We start from the raw sequence: 13,269 nt of genomic DNA, 5'->3' as shown, positions 1-13,269 counted from the left end.
GTCAAGCCCAGAAGACTCTCAACCTGAATTTGATATTAAAGGCCAAGGGAACCCACACACCCCTCCCTTAACAATGCCCGGCAAAGGCGGGCAGTGAGCTTACTAAGATGGTGGTGACAGTCAGATTCTTGTTGGCAAGGCTCTCTGAGATGTTGATGTCCAGCGTTGTGGCATTCATGGCAAGAGTCCTGTTGGAGTACCACACCCCGATCTGCAAATAAGAGGAAGTGTGTTAGAGGGTCTCACTAGAAGAGGCAAGGGGAACCTTTTCCAGCTCACGGCTGCATTCCCTTCTGTGCTGGGCCCGGGGGTAAACCCAAGCAACGCGTTCCAGGTCTGGTCCCGAATCCAAGGATTCCGTGAGGAGTCAGTCCAACATGGCCAAGGCAAGTCACAAACCAGGAAACCAGGCTAGGTCAGGCACAGGGTCTCAGGCAGGTTCCCGCAGCAATGTTGCTCCTGCAACCTGTGGCGGGGTCCAATAGCCTTTTATCTCTGTCTGGGTAACAGCCAGTCCTGATCCCCCGGTGACTCACCTCCCTGTCTCGCCCAAAGGCGAGCACTCCTCCTGTGAGTACTCAGGTCTCTCCTTCTCTCAGACCTCAGTCTCTGCAGCTCAGGAGATGTCGGTGGGTTACTAGACCCAGAGGCCGCAGAAGCCTCTCCTGACCGAACTGGTAGTGGAGCAGCTGTACGTGATTGCCCAGCAGAGGGCAACGAGGTAATCCCCGCTTCTGGAGCCAGGGCAGGCTCAGGCCCCTGACTCGGCCCAGCTGGTGCTTGTTGCAGGGGAACCTGTGCAGACTGGGGCTCTTCAGAATCAGGCCCCAGACTCCGTTCAGATGCTGCCTGAGGCAGAGGATCCGGTGCGGACTGAGACTCCTCTGGTTCCGAGTCCAAGTCCAAGTCCCAGGCCATCGCACCTTCTGGGAAACTTCCCAGAGTTGCCAGGCTGGGCGGGACTAGAAGGACAGGTGGGCGGTTCAATGAATGCACAGCCATACTTCCCTTGTCCTCAGTTCAGGCGCATTACCGGGGTTCAAGCACATATTCCAGCCAGGCAAAAAACAACCAAGGAGGCTATGGCCTGAGGAAAGGGGGTGCGACCTGAGGAGATTCCAAAGGGTCAGACCAAGTGACCTGGAAGGCTGCATTTGGCCCCCAGGCCCCCAACCCATCACGAGTTGGACTGTTTTATCAATGGTGTTTGAAATTAGCTAGGTGCCAGGCGCGTTTTGTGACTGGCACAAGTTTGATCGCAACTGCGTGGAGATCTCTGGGTGGCAGGCTGGCAACTGGGAGATGCAAAACGTCACTTTGAGAAGAATCTGAAATACCTCCCTTGAAGCTTGAATTAGTTTTATTCCAGATTGTTCTATTTGATGTTTCCATGTGTTGTGAACCGCTTTGAGGTTTGTTCTTTAAAGTATAGAACAGTATAGAAACGGTGTCAGGGACTGGCTGGACACTGAGGAGTGGATACTGAGGAGTCGTCAGCGGGAGAAGTGTTGGAGACAGACTTGGTAGAAGGGAAGCAGCGATCTGGAGGCATCTGTGATAGCCAGGAGACAGAGTCAGAGGCCTGAGAAGCTGCAGGACTGGAGAGTGAAGAACAGTTGCAGGAGGAGGAAGAGAAGAGGCCTTAGAATTCTGCACATAGAAACTTCAGAAAAAACTGGGCTCCTATCTGGAAACCTGGCCCAATTCATTTCGCTTTCTTGCAAGATGAGCACACAGTGGACTTCAACCTGCAGCCCCTCAAGGCTACGGGAAATGACCCAACAGGAGTAGATGATTTGCAGCTGAGGAACTATAAATGCATATTCTGAACTGCATGATTTGGGTTGCCTTTGCTCAGAACCTGGACTCGGAAGGGAAGGCCAGTTTTAAGGATAACCCCCCACTTACCTCCCGGTGCCCATGGCGGGCTTTTTCCAGGATGCGCAAGGTATAATTGGTTCTCTGGCCCTTGCTGTTGAACTCTACTCGCCCTGTCAGCCCGTCATACTCTACCTGGCCAGGGATGGAGAGACAGAAATGGGGGTTGGGAGGGAGAAAAGACAGAGAGGGAGACAGGAAAAGAAGGGAAGACAGTGAGATATGACCAGCCTGCGGTGAAGGGCACAACCAGCTTGAGTTAGCCAGCACTGGATTTTTACACCCCCCCTAGATTCATCAATATATGTGAACTATGGGTTCCTCTCTGCGCGTCATTTTAAGACAGTGTGTGCACATACGGAGGTTATCAAAGATGCAATGTGCAGATTTACTTTTTGAAATTAAATTACTTCCCCCCACCCCAAGTGTAACTGAGTCTGCTCCAAATTGGCCGAGCAGGTGTGATGTGGGGAAGCCTGGAGAATGAAGTTGCCAGAGCTCTGGCTTTCAATCGACTGAAATGTGCCCTTCCTCCCCATCCATTGGCCGGGGCTGCAGTGACATCATGGAATGTTTGTGAACATTCTGAATTGCTCGGGGGGGGGGGGATTTTGCAAAACAAAGGGCCTACTTACAGTGGAGCTGTTTAATGTTAGCAGGAATAGTTACAGGGAGGCAAGGCCTCGGAGACCTGACTGCTACACACAGGTAGCAGAAAAGGAAGGAGGGCACAGAGTGATGGGAGGAGGAGATAAAAGAGTTTGGTAGGCCATTTTGAGAGACCAGGCTATTAAAACTCGGCTACACACCAAGGAGCAGTTTGGGAAGTTGAGCAGTATGTATCATTAACTCTGCAGCTGCATTATAATACCCAAGCATGCTCATCCAAGAATATTTATAAAAGGATGAATCCGACCCACCCCACTAAAGGGCCAGAAAACTCACTACTCTCCCAATTAACCAACAAACGCCTAGGTACCGTATTTTTTGCTCTATAAGACACACTTTTCCCCTCCTAAAAAGTAAGGGGAAATGTGTGTGCGTCTTATGGAGCGAATGCGGTCTGCACAGCTTTCGCTGAAGCCAGGAGAGTAAGAGGGATCGGTGCGTACCAATCCCTCTTACTCTCCTGGCTTCAGGGATAGCCACACAAAGCCTCCTGAGCACAGCCGGAGCGCTCCTCCCTCTTTGCTCAAGAGGCTTTGCATTGCTTTCTTGTTCCTTGTTTTCCTCCTCTAAAAACTAGGTGCGTCTTATGGTCGGGTGCATCTTATAGAGCGAAAAATACGGTAAATTGAAATGTTTTGCCCAGGCAATTAGAAGTAAACCATGTCGGCAGCAGGTGTGCTTCCCTGGGGAGAACATTTCGCAAACAAGGAGCCACCACCGAGAAGGCCCACTCACACACTGCCCTCTTTTGCACCCCCTCAGAGGAAGCAGACAGAGAAGCATCTCCGACGGCGAGCGCAGTGTCAAAAAGCAAAGAATAAAGACAAGAAAAGAGGAGAAATCCACCACAGGGCCACAATTTCTGTCAGAAAACTTGGACCCCATTCTTATTTTTGGCTCAAACCTAGGCAAACGTTTGTGTCTGGGGCAAATATAATCTGCACAAGGCCTTAATCATAGTTAGGACCCTCTTCATACTGTGTAGGTGCCTCGATATTATAGGAAACACAGCCTGCCCACTGCGAGCACAGCCACATCTCACCATGCGCAGGTAGTTCATGAGGCTGGTCCCATGCTGCCAGATGTTAGACGAGGTGCAGGCCAGGGGTTTGACCCCGATCTCCTGGCTGCGGTTCAGCTCTCGCACAGCACTCACCACCACGTGCACTGCATCAAACATCAGTGCTGCTGACAGCTGAAGGGGAGCAAACAGTTCAGCCAGCGTTTAATTATCAAGCAGCTCGGAAGCTGAGGGCACCTGTTATTATTATTAAAGGTAAAGGTAAAGGGACCCCTGACCATTAGGTCCAGTTGCAGACAACTCTGGGGTTGCGGTGCTCATCTCGCTTTACTGGCCGAGGGAGCCGGCGTACAGCTTCCGGGTCATGTGGCCAGCATGACTAAGCCGCTTCTGGCGAACGAGACTAGCACACGGAAACACCGTTTACCTTCCCACAGGAGCGGTACCTATTTATCTACTTGCACTTTGACGTGCTTTCGAACTGCTAGGTTGGCAGGAGCAGGGACCGAACAACGGGAGCTCACCCCGTTGCGGGGATTCAAATCGCCAACCTTCTGATCAGCAAGCCCTAGGCTCTGTGGTTTAACCCACAGCATCACCCGCATCCCATTATTATTATTAGTTTATTATTTAAAGCATTCCCCCCCACACACTCTTCAGGCGAAAAAACTTAAGTAAGATAATCCACACCCTCTAAAAGACATGGCACAAAAGGAAAAGGGGCTGATGAAGAGGAGGGGGGAAAGCAAACTCAGGCTCCAGTTCTCAGTTATGAAGTTCTTATATGTGTTCTTCCAAGCATGCCAGGGCAATGAAATCTCCTGCAATTGTTTCTTCCCTGGCTGACAGATGGAGCCAGGTTGCACTTCCAGCTGTCAAAGCGTTCTTTCTGGGCCTCTAGCCTATCATCTCCGATCTACTCTTACTTCTGCAACTAGGCTCAAACATCTCTGCCTCTGCAAAGCTGGAGGTGGATGAAATGAGTCATAGTTACTGAGCAAGGCTGGAATTAATGTGTTTCTCAAACGGACAGCCATGTATCTTAACATCAGAATTTAACATTCTGCATTAGGGACAGGCAAAACCCCCACCGAGAAACCTAATTAACCTTAATTGAAATTATTTTCGCTTTCCTAGAAATCACTCAGAAGTTTCGTCAGAGGAGGCACACCCAAACTCTTCTACTTAGTTCACCTTAGGGGGAAAGCCTGTGAAACTGCAAACTAAATCTTTAAATGCAAACTAAAATCTTATTTCATGGGGGAGAAATTCGATTCAGTCCACATTTAAAACTGAATCTATCAAATCTGAAACAACAGGAGAACCAAAACACAGCCATCCTTTGAAATTAGCACTAATTTGAATTTTGTGATCGAGTCCTCCAACAGACAGACAATTATTTTTAAAAATGCATAGGTTAGGTAAAAGTGAGCATTAAAAAAAAAAGATCATATCCATGAAAATAACATACAGAAATGCATTATATCAGGAGAAATTGCTTGCAAAAAAATGTGAATAGGAGTCAAAACAGCATACACAAATGTATATTGCGGTAGGGGAAATTTGCACCAACGTTCTGAAGAATTTTTGTGAGGATCTAAATAAATAAATGTGTCACAAATTAGCTGCAGAAACGTGGAGAACCCAATTTAAGATTGGGAATACGAGAAACCAGAAGGAACGAAATTGACATGTTCTTCCATCCCTAGTGGCCGGTCATTCTACTAGAGTCACTTCACAAAATTTGGTAGGATTTCTCCTAGGCACAACATTACCCTTGTACTCTGAGTTGCCAGACTTACCGCAGGCCCCGGGTAAGGGCTGAGCTCACAGTTCTCCCGCCATGACATGTTGAGGCTGCGGACAAACTCCATGTAGAAAGGATGGCTGGTGTTAAACATGGAGAAGCCCAGGATGTTGGAGTGCTCATCCACAATCTCATCCAAGTGCAAGATTGGGAAATCCTGTAAGGAACAAGTCAGGAGGCAAAGAGAAGCAGAAGGAGGGGAGATGGTGAGCAGCAATTTCACAAATTACCATATTTTTCCATGTATAAGACGCCCCCTATTTTGGGGGACTCCAAATTGGCGCTGTGGGTTAAACCACAGAGCCTAGGACTTGCCGATCAGAAGGTCGGCAGTTCGAATCCCCACGACGGGGTGAGCTCCCGTTGCTTGGTCCCTGCTCCTGCCAACCTAGTGGTTCGAAAGCACGTCAAAGTGCAAGTAGATAAATAGGTACCGCTCCGGTGGGAAGGTAACCGTCGTTTCCGTGCGCTGCTCTGGTTCACCAGAAGCGGCTCAGTCATGCTGGCCACATGACCCAGAAGCTGTACGCCGGCTCCCTCGGCCAGTAAAGCTAGATGAGCGCCGCAACCCCAGAGTCAGCCACGACTGGACCTAATGGTCAGGTTTACCTTTACCTTTACCAAATTAGAAAAGTGGGGGGAGATTGCCCAGAGTTGTTGAGCTTTTTGGGGTGGCCTACACTTGTTCAGCATTTTTTAGGGGGGACTGCTGGAAATCGCTCACCCGCCTGACCTACGCTGCCACTCACATACATCCCAAAGGAAGAAGAGTTTGGATTTGATGTCCCACTTTATAACTACCCGAAGGAGTCTCAAAGTGGCTAACATTCTCCTTTCCCTTCCTCCCCCACAACAAATACTCTGTGAGGTGAGTGGGGCTGAGAGACTTCAGAGAAGTGTGACTAGCCCAAGGTCACCCAGCAGCTGCATGTGGAGGAGCAGGGAATCGAACCTGGTTCACCAGATTACGAGACTACCGCTCTTAACCACTACACCACACTGGCTCTCTCTCATCTGTCCCCTCGCCGGCAGAAGCCACCAATCGCCCACCCAATTGCCACAGTGACAGCAAATCAACACCAGCCATTGCCACAGCCACCAATAACACACCAAATAGCCGCTGACAATCTCCAGGTCATGGCAGCAATCAATCCCACATCTCCCCTATGTAAGATGACCCCCAATTTCTAACGTTTTTTAAAAATAAAAAAACCTGGTCTTATGCACAGGAAAGTACGGCATGCAGTCAAGTGTCCTGTGTTTGGGGAAATTGCAGGGGGCGGGGTTTCAGCACACCTGGAGTGCAATGGACTAACCTCACATTGGAGAAACCTTTTTCCTGACAGGAAAAGCAACAATGGGCTTCCTCACTCCATTTTTATTGGATTTTAAAATTACTTTAATCAGGTTATAATATTCTGAATTACTATATTTGCAGACGATGCTCTTTTGTGATTTGCTCATCTAACCTCTAGTTGATAATCTACTGAGTTACAATTATTATTATTATTATTATTATTATTATTATTATTATTATTATTGCTGCCAAGTAGCTTTAATGAGACCACCGAGGGAAATCAAGAGCTGAAACGCATTTGGGTTTGGTTGCAGCTTGTTATTTTAACGGCTCAGTTTTACTGACTTTTTTGTGTGCTCTGCGATACTTTATGAGCCATATGCATTTGGTTTTTAAACATCAGGTTTATTTATACTATTCCTGTTCGAAAATTATTATTATTATTAATATCATTTTGCTCTGGATACAAAGAGAAATTCATATTGTTCATTTTAATTGGTGCTGTATTTCATGAAAACATTGCTTTGCGGTTTATGCATTACATTAGCTTGCATGGGTGTTCGTGTGTCTCCCAATTTTTTCCATCTCTCCCTCATGCCAGTTCAGCTAGGTCTAATTCTTCAACCTGAGAGTTTATTTCTATATATCCCCATCATACTTCTTTATATTTCCAACCCATTCATATTCCATCCTTAAAGAAGCTCACATAACTATAAATGGGTTTTTGTCATTTTGGCTTCACAACAACCCTGTGAGGTAGGATAAGCTGAGAGAGAGTGGGTTAGCCAAGGCTAATATCCAGTGAGCCCCAAGGCAGAGAAAGGACTGAACCAAGGTCTTACTGGTTCAAATGTACTATCCATTAAGCTCCCTAGATACCCAAGTCTTCTTATGCATACAAAGTGGGCACTCTCTTGCAGCCTCTGACTCCAGAGCCTTGGAGTTAAGACAATGGCTAAAAGAAAACATTCACCTTATCTGAGCTGATTTGGCAATGGAAAGGAGAACCAGAGTATTTGCCCAACACCAAGTCACACTACTTTGGGAGAAAATTATGACAAACCTAGACAGTGTCTTAAAAAGCAGAGACATCACTTTGCCGAAAAAGGTCTGTATAGTTAAAGCTATGGTTTTCCCAGTAGTGATGTATGAAGTGAGAGCTGGACCATAAAGAAGGCTGATCGCCGAAGAATTGATGCTTTTGAATTATGGTGCTGGAGGAGACTCTTGAGAGTCCCGTGGACTGCCAGAAGATCAAACCTATCCATTCTTAAGGAAATCAGCCCTGAGTGCGCACTGGAAGGACAGATCCTGAAGCTGAGGCTCTAATACTTTGGCCACCTCATGAGAAGAGAAGACTCCCTGGAAAAGACCCTGATGTTGGGAAAGATGGAGGGCACAAGGAGAAGGGGACGACAGAGGACGAGATGGTTGGACAGTGTTCTCGAAGCTACCAGCATGAGTTTGACTAAACTGCGGGAGGCAGTGGAAGACAGGAGTGCCTGGCGTGCTCTGGTCCATGGGGTCACGAAGAGTCGGACACGACTAAACGACTAAACAACAACATTATTATTATTACAGTCACTGGCAGTGACTCTTGAATTGCAGGTGGGGGTCTCTCTCCTACCCCCACCCAGTGACACCAGGATTTAACCTGGGACCTTCTGCACAAGAAGCATGTGCTCAGAGCCACTGTCCTTCATCAAGAGTGCTCAGGGATGTGCGGAGTGGAGCTAGCTGCTCTGGCACCCGGAGCGGCGAACATGCTGTGCACCCAGGGGTGGGGCTAGCTGCCCGCGGGGTCGTCGCGAGCATCCCGGGGGCGGGGGGCGCCACCCATGGCAAGCGTCCGGGGGGGTGCAGCACACGGCAGTCACACACCCCCAGGGATGACACCTGGGGCAGACCGCACCCGCCGCACCTCCTTCCTCCATCAGTGGGTTTGTGTGGAACATGGTTGCAATGAAAATATGATCTAGTTGAGATTCTTGCAGTAAAGGGGTTGGGCTAGATGACTCTTGGGGGTCCCTTTGAACTCTATTGTTCTATGACTCAATGAAACACTTTGAAACAAACAAAAATACACCCATGTTACTTCACACACCCACCCAATAAAATTCAATTGTTTTACGGTCGATCACTAATCAAAGTTACCAGTGCAGGCAAAACTGCACGGTGTCTATTTGCATATGTTTGGGGAATGTGTGAGAAAATTAAAATCTATTGATGCTCTCCATGTTATTGTAGTTTGAACAAGCCACGGGGTATGAATTCACAGATGGCGCTTTGAGGATTCCGTTAAAGGATTCGGAATGATCTTGATGTGTAGATAATGAGGTAGAAATGGTCATTAATCTGCTCACAGCTGCTAAAATACATTTATAGGGTGGGGAGAGTCTCTCTCTTTCTCCTTTTCTGGTTTTATTTATTTATTTACTTTTCGAATTTGGGATGCAGCCATAGCAGTGAAACGTGCTTATCACATAGATGTATAACACTAACAACTTTGTAAAGACAATGGATGGTATTCATAATGTTCTGGAACGCTACGCTTCCTGATTTTTGTGCAACCACATTTGTTGTTTGCTTCTTCGAAAGATTAATTTGTGTGGAGGCATTTTTCTCTCTCCTTTTTTCCCTTTGGAATGCTGCTGTTCGTTGAAATAACACTAACTTGATCTTCAATTACAACCTTATATCCACTCTACTGGGAGGAAGCCCCACATAATTCAATGGGACTTACTTCTGAGACAGAGTTATGCTGCTGTATGTTAAAATAATTCTGGTTTTCTTTTTCTTCTGTCACTGTTCTTGTGTTTGTGAGCTGTCGGTGGGCTTGTTACCCGCTAGTGTGTGTCTACGACTATGGATAAATACGCCGGGGATATTTTAATGTTCTGATATAAATATTACTAATGCTACGGATGTTTTTTAATGAATCATTTTAATGACTATTAAGAGGGAAAGAGATTGATAGTTATCCCAGGAGTGTCTGCTCAGCTTAATGCATCATTGCACTTAGTTTAAAATTAACTTTGCAAATTCTTGTTGCCCAGTAATGCTGGATAATGTTGCCTATGATCTCATAAAAATATTGAAAGAAACATGACATATTCACTCTCCCGTTTAGCTAGATATAGCTAACCTCTCAGCTTGCCCTTTTCACCCTGTGTTCTTCACCTAGCTTCACCTCTTAGCTCTGTGTTTTCTAACCAGTTTTTGCCAACAAGATCAGATATTTCATCTGCTTTGTTCCTATTTCCAGAAGTGCAAAGGAAGATTTTTAAGAGGAAGCCATTTGGTTATAAGTACACACTGCTAATATTTCTTGCTAGCATGACAAGACAAACACAGAATGAAAATAGTTTTGGAACTTCAGCACTTAAGGTCATCAGCATGACCTAAAAACATGTCTTGCTGAGAACCTTCGTAGAAATTCATTGTTTAAGAAATTCTGGGATCAGTAGGTGAAACATCTATGTATATTTTTCTCCCATGCCCTGCACTGTTTGCAAATGTGATAATAAGCCTGCAAAAATAAGGTACAGTGGAATTTTGGGGATAGTACATACAGTATCAAGTTCCTCGAAAAAATCCTTTTACACACACACAGACACAAAAAAATATTCAGTGCAGAAGAGGGGAAAGTGTGCAGACTGCCTCTACTGCTTACAATTTCCCCCTTCGCTTCGAGAGAAATTGGAATACACCTTTTTGAATTAAAAAATTGGTGGAGTTACTGTACAGGGAGAGAGGGATCTGACTTTTGGGCCATTAATGCTTGGGAAGAATTGCTCATTTCCTAAAATCTGCTGGCAGATTGCTGTCGATTCAGGGCAAGGGGAGCTGGTGAAGGTCCACCACTCGGTTTCTCAGCAAACGTTCCAGCGATGCTCCTTCAGCAGAGCTCATGACAGCCAAGATCCGTAATGGCAGCGGTGTCTGCAGGGGAGCAGCAGACTCAGCCAGTTGCTCACACCGAGCACGGCTGAGTTACGTTGGGAACATCTGGCGAGCCGTATGCCTCCGGCTGGGATCCCGTCAAGTCTGATACAGCAAAAGCAGGGTCAGCCCCGGTCAGGCCCAGAATGGGTGAACAAGTTAATCAGCATTCTTCCCGGCAGCGGCTCTGAGCCACCACCAGGTGGGGCGATTCCAGCTAAACCACCATCACAAACACCACCACAGCTGGCAAAATGACAGCTGTCCGTCATACTACGGGCAGGTAGGGAGAAGTAGGCACAGCCTAAAATGAGCTGGGTTCAGTTCCCATAAGTTAGGAGAAAGCAATGGGAAAGCAATACGAAGAACGGTATTGCATTTCTATGGTTTGCCCCAAAGTAGGAGAACATCCCAGCTCTTAACTTGCAATTCCATGCATTCCTGCTCTGCAAAGGTAGGTGGTTTATCCAACCCATAGGAGGGCTAGATTTCTGTTCCATATTCCTGATCAGGTCCTATGGGTTGGCCCTACACAAGGCAATTTATTTTATTAAGCTTTTATTTATTTCATAAAATGTAGCCAAGGTTGCATGTAGCCCAAGTCTAGACCTTCCAGGTTCAGGATCAGAATTGTGTGCCCTGAGTAGCTCAGCTTTCATTTTCTGTTTGTTTGTTTAAAAAAAGCAGGTTTCTGGTCCTCAACGCTGTAAAGATAGGTTTCAAAGAATGAGGGCGATCACTACCAAAATCTCAGGAGCTGAGAAGAAGAGAGCCACTGGGCTAGGATTTTAAGCAGTCATGGAGTGAGGGGCTCAGTGCTCTACACACCTGTTTGCATCTCCCCTTTAAGAGCAGAATGATTGGCATCTAAGCAAAGAGGTGCACTTTTGCAGAAGTTGTGCATTTTGCAAAATTCGAGTGGGTTAGGTCGGACGCTACGGCAAAGTACATTATGAAGAGAGACTTTGGCTATGTGGGCAACCCTATGTGGAGGACCTGTGCCGCTATTTATTGCAGTGCCCGTTATATATAGACCCAAGAGACCAATTCATAAAACCCCTGTTTCCGAATGGAATAGTGTGGAAAGGGTGAAATGGCTGCTGAGCGATACCGATGACTTTGTAACTTATAAAGCAGCACTCTATGCGTTGGCAGCTAAGAAGATCAGGAGGAAAGAACTACAGTAGATAAAATAGTGGTCAACTGCAAAGGGAATTTGGATATTTAATTTGTCACCATTTTACTAAAGAATCTTCTGCTATTCTATTTTATGCAACAAACAATCTTAGCAGTTGTGAACGTGGTTCATATTGTATGTGTGGTGCCTGATGATTTTTATGGTTATTGTTGTTTTTCCTTTTGTTATTTTTCTGAACGATGAGATGGCCTACGGCTAGCGCAATAAAAGTCAATGATGATGAAGAAGTGGGTTAGGCAGATAATTGGCATTACCTCAGTGAAAAATCTTGACCTTTCCCTCCTCTTTCTTCTTGCAGTATAAGCAGCCCTAAGCACATCTGTGCCCCCATCTTTGAAGGTCAGGTGGATGGCAGGAGGGGACAAGGCTCCACCCACCTCTCAGAAATGCAGGGGCGACTCCTGCTTTCAAACATGCCATGTGGTTTTGTTTTCAGGTTAATTGGCACTTTATGTTTCGTGCTGATTCTTATTGTCATTGTGCATTTAACGCAGCAGCGTGGCTGGATCTCTACAAAGCACGAAGGGGTAGGTTCTTGCCCTGATGAGCTTGAAGCCTACCATATGTTCCGGCGTACAAGATGACTTTTTATCCCTGGAAAATCAGCCCAAAAGTCGAGGGTTGTCTTATACGCTGGGTATACGCATTGGTAAGGAAGAGGAGGAGATGGTGAGCAGAGGCACCCCTTCTGCCGTCGCTGCTCCTCCCTCCCCACAGAAGGGGACACAGAAAGTCCTTCTGAGCGTGGCGCTAACCTGCCTGTCTGCCAAACACCTCACCTCTGCGACAACAGAGGCAGCGGAGGGGTGCGCGCTCTGCCCCTGGTGGCGCTCAAACTCTATAAATCTAAAACTCTAAAACTGAACAGCAAAAGTTGGGGGTCGTCTGATACGCCCTGTCGCCTAATACGCCAGAATCTACGGTACATTCCAACACAAGAGGGGCAACAGAGCTAGACTCGTTGAGAGCGCAGGACTCCCTGCAAAGAATCTTGGGAACTGCAGTTCCTCCCCCACAGAACTACCACTTCCAGTACCCTTAATAAACAACATTTCCCAAGATTTTTTAGGAGGTGAAGTCCTGTGGTTTAAGTATGTGGTGCATAAAGGTAAAAGTAAAGTGACCCCTGACCATTAGGTCCAGTCGTGGCCGACTCTGGGGTTGCGGTGCTCATCTTGCTTTATTGGCCGAGGGAGCCGGCGTACAGCTTCTGGGTCATATGGCCAGCATGACTAAGCCGCTTCTGGCGAACCAGAGCAGCAGCGCACGGAAACGCCATTTACCTTCCCGCCAGAGCGGTACCTATTTATCTACTTGCACTTCGTCCTTTCGAACTGCTAGGTTGGCAGGAGCAGGGACCGAGCAACGGGAGCTTACCCCGTCGCAGGGATTCGAACCACCGACCTTCTGATCGGCAAGTCCTAGGCTCTGTAGTTTAACCCACAGCGCCACCTGCG

General features: G+C 47.0%; 1 protein-coding gene across 1 annotated transcript in view; it reads right to left on the bottom strand.

Moving 5' to 3' along the window:
• The window catches only part of GRIK5 (glutamate ionotropic receptor kainate type subunit 5), an 87,411-nt gene that overhangs the window by 24,228 nt on the left and 49,914 nt on the right, over nt 1–13,269 (bottom strand). The window contains exons 8-11 of the mRNA XM_081868772.1: nt 5,371–5,532; nt 3,590–3,742; nt 1,909–2,013; nt 104–211 (exon numbers count right to left, since the gene is read on the bottom strand). Coding sequence (XP_081724898.1) covers nt 104–211; nt 1,909–2,013; nt 3,590–3,742; nt 5,371–5,532 — 528 coding nt within the window. The remainder of the gene's footprint in view (nt 1–103; nt 212–1,908; nt 2,014–3,589; nt 3,743–5,370; nt 5,533–13,269) is intronic.

This window comes from Podarcis erhardii (genome assembly GCF_964252035.2).
Source record: "Podarcis erhardii genome assembly, chromosome: 7".
NCBI classification, from domain to species: domain Eukaryota; kingdom Metazoa; phylum Chordata; class Lepidosauria; order Squamata; family Lacertidae; genus Podarcis; species Podarcis erhardii.
The sequence above is the reverse complement of the archived record's forward strand: the minus strand, read 5'-3'. Positions and strand labels throughout refer to the sequence as shown.